Source organism: Neopsephotus bourkii, unplaced genomic scaffold, assembly GCF_033783945.1.
Source record: "Neopsephotus bourkii isolate Nb327-2 ecotype Australia unplaced genomic scaffold, CSIRO-AGI_Nbou_v1 NB_379, whole genome shotgun sequence".
Classification (NCBI taxonomy): Eukaryota; Metazoa; Chordata; class Aves; order Psittaciformes; family Psittacidae; genus Neopsephotus; species Neopsephotus bourkii.
The window spans coordinates 1,551,316-1,566,373 of NW_026900884.1; the positions used below are offsets into that span (position 1 = coordinate 1,551,316).

Genomic DNA, 15,058 nt, shown 5'->3' on the forward strand with positions numbered 1-15,058 from the left:
ACACTTTTATGCTGCAAACATTCTTGTCTGCATTCTCAAATCAATACTGTATGTGGGTACTCACTGCATTTAATTTATGAAAACAAACTAACAGCCCTACCAGTCATTTTTAATTTGTCTGTCTTATTCAGTTTTTGGGGGTTTCTTTATTTAAAAAAATGATTGCTAAATTAATCTGATATTTTCTTTCTTGTGCCTTTATCCTTTCCAAGGTTATGCCTTTCTGCTGTTCCAGGAAGAAAGCTCTGTACAAGCTCTGATAGATGCCTGCCTGGAAGAAGATGGGAAACTTTACCTGTGTGTGTCAAGTCCCACAATCAAGGATAAACCAGTAAGTAGCTCATGCCATGGCACTTAACCCTGTTTGCTAACCCATTTGCTGTTAGGCTTTTCAGTTAATAAATAAATACTTACAGTTAATTGACTTGTCCATTTCCTGTTGCTGTCCTTGCTGTTACATTGATTTGACTTTCTACATCAGCGTAACATGGTTTTAACATTTGCTACTCTCTGATAAATGTCATACTCAATTAACATTTATATTTGATACTTCTCGTATTTCACAGGAACATGCATCCTTTTAAAATATTAGCTGTAAAACAATTGGATTATAATTTTTTCCTCTGTATTATTTGAAAAAAAAAAGGCTTACGCAATGAAATTAAGGAACTCCCCTCCTCCCCCAGTTAAAATCCAGCTAGCTTCAGATACCCCAGTACATCTTTAGTCTTCTTAATTAGTATTTTTGCTGCATGCAATAGCTAATGAAATTATAATTTAGGTCTCATTTACCTTAGATAAACTGCAGTATAAAAACAAGTAATGCAGGCAGCTATAGCAGAATAGAAGACATGGGAACAGTAGAAACAATAGATTACCATCCCTAACACTCTTTAATGCTGGTCTTTTTTGTGGCTATGAATACATCAGATTAGATGAAAGCTACAGAGAAATATGATTAGATAAAAAAATGCTGCCTTTTAAAAACACTATTACAAAGCTAATTCAGATGAATGAACAACCCAATATTATAGCACAGTGAGCGTGCTTATATGATTTCTAGGGTCAAAAAATGGATGGATGAACAGCTTTACCTAAATAACTTATGAACAGTATTTCTTACCAGCTGTGTTGCTGCGTAACAGAAGTGAGCATTCACACATTGTAGGAACTCCTTTTGTATCCAAGTACAGAAATTAATTTTATCTCCACTTCTATCAGTGCTTTAAAATTTGTGGATGTCTGTATGTGATGTCAGGAAAGCCGGAAGCCCAAACTGCAATTACACATACACAGTAAAATGTTCTGAAAGTCCTTTCACAGATTTCTTATTATAATGGCAATCAGGGCAGGGAATTAATAAGGTAGGAGTTTGTAGTGATGAGATTTAACTCAAGTCTGGCCTCTAGAGGTGATAAATGGATTGTCACTTTCTTTCAAACACTTCAGATATGCTATGTTCTCAAATTTAATTTGGTGCCCATACCACCGATTTACTGCTTTTTTTAAGTTAAAATTATATCTTTAATCATAAAAAGATTTGGCAGTTGTTTTTTTCATTTTAATGGAGTTGCCAAATTCCTCTACTAAAACCAATTCTTAATACAGGTGCAAATTCGACCTTGGAACCTAAGTGACAGTGACTTTGTGATGGATGGGTCTCAGCCTTTGGATCCAAGAAAAACTATCTTTGTTGGAGGAGTTCCACGGCCCCTCCGAGCTGGTGAGTAGAAGGAAAACAGGGCATGTAGTAGGGAGTTCCAGGCTAAGCAGAAGAGATGAGAAAAGGTACATACTGTATGTCTCTTCCAAATATTTACTAAGTCTCCTGTCTACAAAATACAAACTGAGCAATTTTTATCTTTAAGATAGGTTACTAATTAGGATTTCCAGTAGACACAGTTTCCCAGGTTTGCATAATATCCTAGAACTTGACTGTTCTTAATCCTAAACCTGATTGAATTGCTGAGATACAGACAAGTCCCCCTTTCGTTTGACTACAAGACAAACTTCTCCTAGCCCCATTCCAATCCAGTTCCAATGGCAGCTGTATGATTTCTTTTTCCCTTTTATTCAACCCTAAGCCTAATTTTCCCTTGGAGCTACAGGTAAGGCCTCTCAGCCACTTCCCAGAGAAAAATTTCTCCCAGCCCCTGCCTCTTGATGGCCCCACTCTTCTGAAGACCACTTTCCAGACCCACTCCTGATGTAGTTCTTTTTCTGTATCTTTTTTTCTTCACCCTTAACTTTTTTTATTCACTTTTATTTGCAGAGCCATAGACAAGACCCCTTAGCTTTTGGCCATAGGAAAGATTTATCCCAGTCCAGATGTCCTGGCAGCCCCCAGTTTGTTTTGAAGGCCCCTTTTCAGTACTGCTCCCAACACTCTTCTAACCTTTATATTCTTGGTGAGCCAATGACAAGGTCATGGAGCAAGTGGAAACATTTCTCCTAGCTCCATCTTTTGGCAGCTGACAGATGTTAGTAGTCCCTCTCCATCCTCACTCCAAGTCAGCCACATGGTTTCTCTTTTTCATCCTCTCTAATCCTATTTTTCCAGGTCTGTAATAGACAAGGCCCCTCAGTCATTGTCTGGAAGAAAGACTTCTGGATTGGATTTGCCAGTAGCCCTCTTTCCTTTGTTAGCCACTTTTCACCCCACTAGAACTTCAGCTGCTCACTTGATGTTTCTCCTAATTCAGATCCTTTTGGAAAGCTGTGCACAAGGTCCCCCAGCCATTGCTGTCAGTAAGATTTCTCCAAGCCCAGGTTTCTTGGCAGCCTTCACTTTCTTCACCATGTTAAAATAAGGCATAATTATAAGACAGTAATTATGTAAATAGTAGCAATTAAACATTAGTTCATTTCTAATTATAGTCTTTATAAAACTGTATTTCATTTGGCCCATCATAGATTACATTTGAAATGCATTATATTTGATAAATGATGTCTTTAGTTAACTTCTCCAAATCAGACAAATGGTTTCCAGTTTTTCTTGTTTGCAACTTTAAAGACCTGACACAGAAGTTTTTCCTAAGATGTCTGAGGACTACATGGTTTCCTTGCCCTGGAATCATGTATAGTCTTTGTCTATTGGCAAGAGTGACTTACCGGAACTACCAGGTGTTTAAATGTTCCTGATGTTTATTCCATCCTGTCACTTTTTGAGATCACTACCTAAAGTATGATTCCAACTCATTAGAAAGTAGAAGAATCTACTAGTCACTACATTATGCTGATAGTTTTCCCTTCCTGGTTAGAGCAAGAATATTACCTAGTTTGGTAGAATGAGTTAGACCATTTGTTTGCTTGTTGCAGATGGACAAATGAGCATATGTTCTTCCCTTAATGTGACACACACATTTATACAAACACACATACGTACTCTATTTAAAAACTGTCTCTATTCTATATATAGTGAACTAGTGAGAATTCTGTGAGAACTGCAAGGATTTCAATATTTAGTATATCCTTTTCATTTTATCTCTGATAGCTCAATTTTTACTTGCTACTGAAAGTGTTTTCACACACTGGCATAAGGCTGACTTGGCAGAGCCTGTACAGGTCCCAGCCAGGTCTTTGCTTTGTGAGGGTCTGTCCCTCATCCATCTGACAAATTTGCCTGTCAAATTTTACAGAGAACTTGGTATGGCGATCACACGTCTTGGCATAGTTTACCTGCCTCTTCTCCACTTCTTCAGTTTTTTCCCTTAACTTTTCCTCCTGTATGTTTCCTCAGCCATGCATTCAGCCTGTCTTATTTTCTGAATTATATTTATAACTTCTTTGGAGTTACTCTTAAGAAAAAGCACCAAACCCTTTTAAAAGATCCACCATCAAGTTAATGTTCTCAAAAATACTAAATTGCACCTAAAATGTAGGCTTGCTTTTTGTTGCAAATGTAAAACACTTCCCTAATGTCTTTTCAGTCTTAGCTAGGGCAATGTACCAGGTTCTAAATACAGGAATATCTTTAAGTGATCTTATATGTAAACTAGCATTAACAAGCCTGGCTGAAGCTTGGGGACATCCTGAATATCTAATCCCAGATACCAGAGTTTTAATTTACAATATGATAAATTCTAAAACAGTTGACCTGATACTTACTTTAACAAAGTAACTCTGCATTTTTTTTCCCTGCACTTCAGTCATACCAAGTTTCTTTTCACAGATTCTGCTTTTTGCTTTTATATTTTACTGTAGTTTGTGTAGGATTGGTTCATTCTTTTAGAACCAGGGTTTGGATTTGCTGTTTCAGATTTTGAAAGACAAGTAGCTAAGACAAACAGTGTTTGGTGGGTTTTTTTATGCAGCAAAGCAAATGCAATACTATTATTTATGTTAAATCTACACTATTTAACACTTGACTTCTTGCAGTCGAATTGGCAATGATTATGGACCGTTTATATGGAGGTGTCTGCTATGCTGGCATTGATACAGACCCAGAGCTGAAGTATCCAAAAGGTGCTGGGAGAGTGGCTTTCTCCAATCAGCAGAGCTATATTGCTGCTATCAGCGCTCGCTTTGTCCAGCTCCAACATAATGACATTGATAAACGGGTAAGTAAACTAGCATGGAACAGAATGGTTGCTACTCACAAAACTGTACAGAAATGAAAAACATCTTTACATTAATATTGTGTTGGAGAACACTAACCTCTGTTCTTCAGATGACATTTGCTAATTACTTAGAAGCTTATTTAAGCAGCTAAAGCAGAGTGAAAAAATGAACCATCTGAAATAACACTGAGCCCTAAAGCCAGAAAATATTTGGTTGTAAGCTCATTTATTCTCATTTTGTTTTGAATTCTGAAGGTGAAATCCCATAGAATTTCCCAGCTTTTCTTCCTCCTCCTTTGGATGTTTGTGGACTGTGCCTCAACAGCTTTTACTTAATAGCTGCTTACCTAGCTTCTGGCACTTCTGCTATTATTAGGCAACATTTTTTCTCAACAATGAACATCTAGACTAAAGGTGCCTAAATCACACCTTTATCATACATATAATAGGTAATGCTGACCTCAAAAGTCTTGAGAATTATTTAACCAAACCCAAATGCTAAGAGATGCTTGATAGGTAAAAGGGGAGGAAATAAGAAGGGATTGTTCAGTATGAAATCCTGGTTTCTAAAGGGCTTTTCAAGTACCAAGTGAAATTATTTACTGAAATCTGAATTGAAGACATTAGAAGAAAACTCTCAATTTCCAAGATACTTTTTTCCATTAGACCTTCTTTCTTCATCTCTCGATTACTTGTACAAATAGCACCTATGATTTGGGGAACTCAGCATTTAGAATTACTCAAAGAACACACAGCATGCACTGCTGCTATGGATTTGTACAATAGGGGTGGCTTGTTTTCTGCTTAATCTGATAGAAAACTCTTAAGAAATAATATCGGCAGGTATTGGCTATGTCTGTTATGTGCAGTGTACAGATAAAATCACACAGCTGTAAAGTCCAAGCTATTTTTACTTTCTCTTTAAAAATCATGACTTTTAAGTCCTCAAACTGTTTTCTATGGTGCTGCTCTACATCACGACTGTAACTAAGACAAGGCTGTTCTGAAGTATTTCTCGTCTGTTGGATTCTGAAAAAAATTACAGAGAGACTAAGAAGATTAATTTTGGAATCTTAATCACGGTGTTGAACCCTTTGAGATTTATATATCAGCCATGCTTAAAAACTTAGGGGTTTTTCTAAGCTTTAGGGTAGAGCCACAAATGATCCTAGCTGGTAGGTTTTTTTCCATCCATCGGTACTTTTCCCAGTTCCTGATTGATAATTTATGTTTCGTTATCTTTTTATCTATATTGAAAACTGTTTATCTGTGAGTGTGAAGAAGTATAAAATCCCTTAAGCAGTCCTTAAATATTAGTTTTTAAATCCAATAGATCGAAAACCCTGAGCTGTACAGCATACTTTCTTAAAATCGTGTCACTAGTAACTAATCCAAGAAAAGGTGTGAGAAAGAGAATCTATTTCAGACCTTCACAATTCATGCTTTGGAAATGTGAATAGGTGGGGATCCAGAGATGTGCTGGACATTGGACCAGCCTTCTTCCAATTTCAGTTGAGACAGTGCTGTCTTACTTTATGTGATGCTTCTAATTTTAGTGGTATGGCATCTGATATGCAAAATGGCAATTACTCAGACTTGCTCCAAGCAGCACTAGCGGTATAGTGTAATGTAACAAAAATTAAAATAAAATAATGTAAAGTAACATATAATAACATAAAATAAAATGAAGTAGTGATTCTAGCTGTTCCATAGGCAAGAAATAGAATTCCCTCTATAAGCTTTACTTCAAATGAGTTACATTTACTGAAATGTGCTCAGGATATGCTGAAGTAAAATTCAGCATAAAGATTTTTTTTGTATAATATGTTTCTTGTTTTTCAAGTTAATATCTGTTTTTCCTTAATAGCATAAGAATTACACATGCATAAACTAATGATTTCCCCAGAATGAATAAATGCTCAATTTGAATGTGTAGGCTTGATTCTTAGGAGGAGGCACATAGGAGAGAACTCATATGTTGTCAAGTTCTGTAACAGTTCTATTTCAAATGCTGAGTCAAGTATCAGAATACTGCTGGGTTTGGCACAAGCACTTTAAAAACAAGAAAAATTCCAGTCCTAAGTTGTTTACAACTGAGTGTAGGACAAAAGTCAGCAGCTCTCCAGTCTACCTGTAATTGGTGGCAATGCCACAGATGGATTTTTGTCAGCATAAGACAGAGTATTTAATACAAATGCATTTAATCTTGTTTAAATTGAATCTTCATTTATTAGTCTTGTCCCAAATTGTGCAGTTCATAAGAAGGAAAAAAAAGGGGGGGGAGGAAAAAGCCCCCTAAACACTCTCTGGAAAAAGCCTCTGAAACTCACCAGACAGCTGAACTTTAGAAGTGTAATTTTGTTCTTTACCATTTTTCTTCCTTAAATGCTGCTCTCTCACACCCTGCCCCCGTAACAACTGTATTCACATTCCTTGAGGTTTCTTAGACAGCAGCAAAATCTTTAGAGATGCTATTTTTACTGTACTTCCATCTTAGTACTTTCGCATACCTAAATTTTCCAAGAAATGTTGAATGGTTACCAAAACACATCCTTCTTTCTTGAGGTTTTCTTACAAGTAAAGTGGTATGAAAATTTAACTATCAAAGCCTTTGGGTTAATCCAGCATCAGCTGAAAACCTTCAACTGATGTCAAAGAAGTCAAACGAATTAAAATACCATTCCTTCTTTTCACACTTAGCAAAACCCTGTAATCTTCTGACAGCTCTTCTTCTTCCTGGTGCAGGTGGAAGTGAAGCCATACGTGCTGGATGATCAGATGTGTGATGAATGCCAGGGCACTCGCTGTGGTGGAAAATTTGCTCCATTCTTTTGTGCCAACGTTACCTGTTTGCAGTATTACTGTGAATACTGCTGGGCAAGCATACACTCTCGTGCTGGGCGTGAGTTCCACAAACCACTGGTAAAGGAGGGAGGTGACCGGCCCCGCCACGTCCCGTTCCGCTGGAGCTGAACCCCAGGCCTCCCCCAGCAACAAGTACTGGAGTAGATAAAATTGTGTGAAAAAAGAGCGCTGCCTCAGGGCTTAGTGTTCTGGAAATCTGTGCATTCGTCCGCGACTTTAATGAAGATATGGGTCTTTTTATTACTATTACTATTATTATTATTTACAGTCACATTACTGAACTCAGTGTCCAGTATAATACAAACCGGCAGAGTGTAACTGTACTGATTTTGCACTTTGATTCACACAAACATCTGCTTGGTACCTTAATTTCCTACACAAGACTTGTCACTAGTGACATTATGTAGACTGCCATTCTCATCAGCCTTCACTGGGCTGATGTGTATATGATGAAGATTTTTTTTTTATTATAATTATTTTTATTTTTAAACTGGAGCATGCACTTATTTTCAGAAATTTAGACTTGCCCCTAGCAGATGACTTACCAAAGGTAATATTCACAAGTAGGTGGCAGATGTAGCAAAAACTTAAACAGATATTCAGCAATCATTAGTTTGGGTCATTTAGAATAGTAATAACCCTTAAAGAAAATAAGCCTTTAGTTGCTCTCCATTTTGACTTGTAAGGATGATACCTCATAAGCTGGATCAGACTTTTTTCTTTTGTTTTGCTGAGGGTTTTTTGTTTGTTTGTTTTTGTTTTGTTGGGGGTTTTGTTTTTGTTTTGTTTTTTTTTTTTTGTTAGGTCTTTTAGTGTTATGTAAATGTATGCTGCAATAGCTTTTGCTGCTATTAAAATGGTATTACTAATACCATAATACTCTATTCAGGCTAGGGTATCAATTAAAAAAAGAATATGTGATTAAAATAGTGATGGCTGCTGAAAGGAGATCAGTATAGCATACAGAAAAGCTTCCAAGGAAGGTCAATATTTTTTGACTGCATGTTTACTTAATCAGGTTGCTGCATGCAATAAATTTTATATATGTCTAATGTAAAACCTGCCCACAATGCACAAATTATGAATTTACGTAGGCTACAAAATGCTCAGTAACAAAACGAATTGATTACTGACTGGAGGAAGGCATGCCTCAGTAAATGTAATGCTTCTGAAATTAGGATCAGCCCATTACAGAATGACCTATATTACAACCAATATAAAACTAGCTGTAGGATATTCTTAAAACAAATTTGTGGATGGTAGATGAAGTACTTTGCGGTGCTCTGTTATATATCGTGCAATTTATTTTATATAGTAAAGTGATTATGTCTAGTACTGTGATCAGACTTAACTGTTAAAGCCTCTGTATCCAACATTAACACGTTTTTGACAGTTCATAACAGGTACATAAACAGAAATGAGCTCTTAGTTACAATCTCTCTCCTAATGCTTGCATCATTTACGTAGCTGCAGACCTTGTCCAGAAAACCAAAGAGCTCATGCTAGCGTACATACACTACCGATTATATAGTCTGTCAAACTAATAAACTAGGCACATTTAAGAAAGTTAGGAAACAAAGTGGTGCTAAAGAAATGTCTGCATATAAAAGTAACATGAGATGTCTGCTCTGTGGATGTGGCGTTCTCTCTCTAATCCCTGGATGTATCCTGTGAAGCTTGAACACAATTAAGACCTGCTAACACAGTGGACATTTTTTTAGCATGAACTATGGGGCTGCAGATAGCATAAAACTACAAACACACTTGGTATCTACTAATGATTGTGAGAATGTGTACACTATTATTTTCTTTTTCCTCCTTTGGTTTTGCAGTTCTGGGGACAATCTGACTGGATATGACACCGCATAGTAGATTTATATGTTCTGGGTTTTGTTTGTTGTGATGTCCTTGTTTGTGTCTAATTTAGTAATTGTTTTTCCCAATGTTTAGTTGCGAGTATTGGCTTTGAAAGGATTTTTTCTGTTTTTGGAAAAAAAAAAAGAAAAAAAAAGAAAAAATAGTTTTTTACTGGTTTAAAATGCTTATTATAATTATCCCTTTTGAAGTTACTTCTGGGCGGTTTTGTGATATTGCTTTTCCCAGCCCAGGTGTCTTTTCTGTTGGTTTTTTTTTTTCATCTGTACAAGACATTTTGTTATGCACTACTTTTTGTATCTAGACAGTTTTCAACAGTCGGCTGATGATTTTTTTTTTAAAGAAAAAGGCATGCTTTCTGACTGACATGATCTTTTGCAATACCTCAATTTTGAAATATAGGAAAGAAAATGATATTTTCTAAGTAAGTTTATTCAGAAAAATATATATTAATTTAATTCTGCAAGAAAAATGATTTAACAGATGGGTAACTTTATTTTTTTCATGCTTATTTGAGTTTTTTTGAAAATGAAGAAGTTAGAGCTTTATAACTGTAATATTAAAGATCATAGCTAACCTACAGAAATCTACCTAATTATGTGAAAGAACTAAACCTTTTTGAAGAAATTCCCCTCTTTCATGTAGAAAAATACCCCCAGAGAGAAAGAGAGAGAGAGAGAAGCTGGAAAATGTAGAATATACCATAATGTTGGATTAAATCTAAACGAAATTATCATAAAGAACAGGTGTAAACACAAACTCCATTTGGTGCTGAAAGTTGTGAATAGAAGGTGAAAAACTATTTTCCCTTAATTTGTATATTTATAATCAAGTGTGATTATGCACGACTGACCAGAATTGTGAGAGTTCTTCTGTTTGTATTTTTTTAAAGAGAACTTTTTTTAGTTTATTAAATTATGACATGCTCCCTTTTCTTTTGTAAATGAATGTGCCCCCGAGTTGTTAATATGTTATATTAAAAGAGGGTCCTTCAAAAAAAAGTTATTTTTTAAAATACGGAGTTCTGAACTGCAACTTGACTAAGAAGCCCCTGGGTACAACAGGTCCTATTGTGGCCTTTTCTGATGTGAGACTTGAACTAGTCGATTTTTTTGAAGGCTAACCTAACCTCGACTATTTGTTGTTATGTGCAATACTGTTTGTACTGTTTGTATAAAAAAAAAAGAAAAATGAAAAGAAAAATGGCATAAATCTTTATTGCAGATTTATTTTCATTGCAGACTTTAGACATTGTGATTCACTAAAATCATTTTTCTACTGTCAAATATGTACCTTTTCTTCATGCTGGTATTTTTTCAATAGTAATGTAGCCTTTGTACTGAGACAAATTTTCATTGTTATTTTTAGAAAGATTTTTTGCTAAGAAAAAAATTAAACATATTTACATATTTTTCATTTTTATTTCGTATTTTCTTTAAGGAGTGCTTTCTCAACCATTAATATAGTTGTTTCTGGGAGAGACTTTCATATCTGGTCAATGTCATTAATATTATTTTGTATTTTTACTTGGAATAAATTAATTTTATGATGCTAATTCTTTAAAAGTTTATTTTTTTCATTTTCAGTTATTTTTGAAGCTAAAATCTTTGTAATATTGTTACTAAAGTGTCTAGTTTTTTGAAATGCAAAGCTTTATGTATTAACTTGCTGATGTGGTTTACAATAGTGTGGCAATGATGAAAATGGTTGGTTATGTAAAGTGATTGGAAAATTGTAACAAAGAATTGGGCAATAAAATGACAGAATGAAGCAGAAAAAACGTGATATTTTGAAAAGCCTTTTCCTTTATCAAAATGATTTAGGGAGATAATAGGGATGTCACAGTACCAGTTCGCTGTCTAGATTTATACACCACCAGTGTTGATGAAATACTATTGCCGTTATAAGGAACTAAATCTATTGAAACAACGGGGTTTTGACCCTGCCCATTCAGCATAATGCTCCATTTCTTTTCTTGTCATGAACTTGATAGACTCTTTTTTCAATAGTCTTAGATTGAACCTCCTAAAATATATATTCTTCATTGTATTTTGCCACCGTGTTACTTATTGAATTGACCCTTTCCTGCACAACTCTGTTCCTGCGTATGTTTATCGGTGGCAGCATGGAGCAGGCTGTAGTTACCCACATCATTTTCTAAGGAAGTTACCACATCCTGTCGGTAGCTGCCCACTTAATGCAAAATATAGTATGGCCATTCCCTGGTAGCAATGCAGTAACCCATATTGCCACCACTTCTGAACATCTGTTCAGCTTCTTTGTCTTTCTCCGTTCTTCTCTGCCTCTCTTGTGTCTTCGTCCTTTATTTTTCTTTTGTGCTGGCAACACCAAGTATGCCAGTATGGAAACACCTTTCACTTCACTTCCATTTCCATCACCTTTGTTTCCCTATGCAGCCAGCAGAAACCCCTTCCTGAAGCCAGCAACTCTCTGTTCTGGCACCTTGAACAATCCAGACTAAAACTGGTGTTGCGTAAACAGGGCATACAATGACTTTCTCTAGACAAAAACAATTACTTGGACAAGTTATCGATGACCTTTTAGACCAACATATGCTAGAGTGTTAGAGTGGCTCATCTGTAACTTGCGGAAATGTGTCCAGAGTTGGTCTATTGTGTATCCTCTGTGTGTTCAGTTCTGTAAGTAATGTATAGACTAGATCAAATAGTGAAGTAAAATTTAGACTCAAATTAGGTACTACTGGTTGGAATGTACACAAATTGCAAACAAAGGAGATTAAGGAATGAAAAGGGAATAAAAAATTCCTGCTAAGTGGTACAAAGTTTATGCTTATATTTCTGCCTACATGCTTGTATTTTATAGCCTGCTAGCAAGGCATGGGCTAAAACAAATTGTATTGCAACTCTGCAGTTAGCAAATAACTTTGCTGATTTCACTATCTGTTAGAGTAGTTAAAAAAAAAGAAAAAAGAAAAAAAAAAGAAAAAAAAAGGCGCTTAAGTGGGAAAAGCTCCCATGTTACTATTTCAGTATTGTGACATCTCTACTTGCAAGGTATGAGTGAAAGATTAGTCACAGATTTGTAGAAATGTCTCTTTTGTTTAACCTGGCTTGTACGTAGTTGCTTTTATGCTAGTTTGTATGATGTCAGCTAACCCCTTTTTCTTTTCCTGCCTTCCTTTCTTTTTTTTAAACCAAACTTCTTAATCTCTGCTGCTATAGTGTTCTATCATACCACAGAGTATTTTATATTCATGTTAGTGACTACTCTATACCCCAAATGGGTAGCTGGTCAGAAATCACATTGGTCACACAACTCTGGCACACTTAAATTTTCAGGAGCAAATGTTTAGCAGTAAGTAGAAAACCAGGTTGCTAACAGGAGGTAATTTGGGCTTTTTTTTTTGTTTTATTTTCTTTTTTTTCCTGGACGTAGTTCTGTTGGGGTATAAAGTATTAGATATTTGTAATTTTACTGTCAAAATAATGGACATAACTTTTAGAGCATTCACAGCTAAGATCTCTGTACTTGTTTTTCAACTAATTTTAAATGTACTGTATCTTTTATTACATGTTCTCTTAGATTGTTTTTGCTAGTAACTCTAACAAGGCTTCTTCCTTTTTGGCTTGGACTAATGCTTGTATGGAACTGCAGTACTGTGACTAAACATGGAGCTCAATGCTGCTATTGCTTACAACTGCTTAAACTTTGTAGTTTGGACTTTATTTTTTTCTGTAATAACTTATTAAATATAGTTGTATGAAGTACTGATATTTGTCATCCTTTGCACATGCTAAGGAAATCTTGGGATATGCCTTATGGGAATGTGAACAAGGTTAAGCAAATGCACACAAATTAGGTTAAGCAAATGCACACCTTACATGCACACTGTCTTTTCTAGTTATTTTAGAATACAAGTATATGGGCCACTTAAGTTTTCTAAAATGAAAAGCGTTCATTATGCTAAGCCGAAGGTAAATACAAAAATATATACTGTAGAAATGTTTCTGAGAGTGGTTTTCCCCACCGAATACAGCATCATGTGCCTTGAACAAAAGGAGCTGTTACATTACTTTCTCTGAATTTAACAAACAATTGCTGGCTAACTTAGCCTGTACTTTTTTATTAGCAGTTCAGCAATGGCTGCAGGCTACAGATTAGACTGAGCAGCTAAAGAAAAAAGCACTGCAGCACTGGTTTCTAATGGTTCCTAGTTTCAGTATAGGAGACAAAGCTCAATGTTACAGCTGTTCAGAACTCTACAGAATGCTTCCTTGAAAAACGTGACTTCTGCCCTGTCAGGGCAAGTGAAGACCATGGGAACAGTGCATGTTGTACATCGCTGCTTGCTTTCAGCAGCTACATAAATGCAGCTCAACGACCCTGCTGGAACTGTCAGCACTTGAAATTACAGGCTGACTTCACTGTGCATGTTCCCCTTAAACAGGAACTGCCCAGTATTATGCTAGAAATTAAATGCCCTTTGGAAACAATATGAAAAGCTGATGAGGCTGTGTGCTAAGTAGTGTGCATGCTTTCCAAGTGTGCAGAAGAGCCCTGTGGCTTGTGTTATGCTACTTTATCCTAACATTACCCTGTGCAAGAAAGATCGATGCCACTGCTAGTGAAGAACAATAACTCTTAAGAGAATGGACCACTGACTGTTCTTCCTGGACAAGTGGGTTTTACAAGACAAGGATCTCTGATAGGAACTCTAATAGTAAATAAATGTAGGCTTCTGGTTACTTCAGAGTTAAATTTAAGAAGGGAGTTCTTATGAACACCTTCCATTAATGAATGTCACACTGCTTATTATAGCCTCTCACCATACAATGGTTCAGGTCCATCTGGACAAGTTCAGTCTGGGTTTACTCCCATCCTCTGTAACAGAGAACAACTGCGGGAGGAAGCTGGAACTGCTAATTCAAAATCCTTCCATTACTACATTACTGATAAAGTAAGCTATGCCATTTGCAGGATGCTGATACTGAGAATTTGCCTTTTCCAGCTGACAGCAGCATTTAACTCAGCCATAGCTTGCATTAAAGAAAAGGTTGCACCAGTTTAATTTAGACCAATGCACTTAAGTACAAAAAGCTGCATGACCTCTTTTGCTTCTGCTTTGTATGTGTAATTTTTGCTAGGCTTAAAATGAACAAAAATAGCTACCTATATGACTACTGAAGCTTGTGCATTAAATCTATTTAGGCTTCTATGCTGCTAAGCTAAACTGTTTTGTACTCAAGACACCCAAACAACATGTCACCTCTCATACAGACCTGCAGAAAAGCCAAAGATTAGCTCTTAAGAGCCATAATCTGTTTTCCTTGTGCCTGGCAAAAGCTAAATGGCATGAGCATGGGGGAAGAAATGCTTAATTCTCTCCTAGGGATCAACAAGACAATAAGGTTTAAAACAAGCAGCATATTTAACCTGTTTTCATAAAAACGATACTAGTGACTTGCAAAAACCCTTATGCCACACAGTTCTATTACAAATGTAGGACAAAGTTCCATGCACCAGATGCACACACAAACTATGCTTGTTCAAATGAATTCTCTCTCTCTGCACAGTGGCAAGCAAGGTTTCGCAAAGTTTACTTTGGGATAACAAACTGTACCTAGAGTAATTTGAGAAGAAAACATGATAAAAGTCCAGTTTCTCCCTTTTCCTGTTTTGGAAGGAGAAATGAAACTATCAGCAAGTATAAAGTCATATGGCAGGCCCTTGGCAACAGTTAGGTAAGCCAGAACGCATAGCACAGTACCACTTCCCAG

At 36.2% G+C, this 15,058-nt stretch overlaps 1 protein-coding gene across 11 annotated transcripts in view; it reads left to right on the forward strand.

Moving 5' to 3' along the window:
* Positions 1 to 13,048, forward strand: part of CPEB3 (cytoplasmic polyadenylation element binding protein 3) — a 92,769-nt gene extending 79,721 nt beyond the window's left edge. For all 11 annotated transcript variants that reach the window (XM_061349010.1, XM_061349011.1, XM_061349009.1 and 8 more), the window contains 4 exons: positions 213 to 331; positions 1,609 to 1,723; positions 4,378 to 4,559; positions 7,305 to 13,048. In XM_061349010.1, the coding sequence (XP_061204994.1) occupies positions 213 to 331; positions 1,609 to 1,723; positions 4,378 to 4,559; positions 7,305 to 7,532 (644 nt within the window). In that variant the 3' untranslated portion in view covers positions 7,533 to 13,048. The remainder of the gene's footprint in view (positions 1 to 212; positions 332 to 1,608; positions 1,724 to 4,377; positions 4,560 to 7,304) is intronic.
* The last annotated feature ends 2,010 nt before the right edge of the window (positions 13,049 to 15,058 follow it).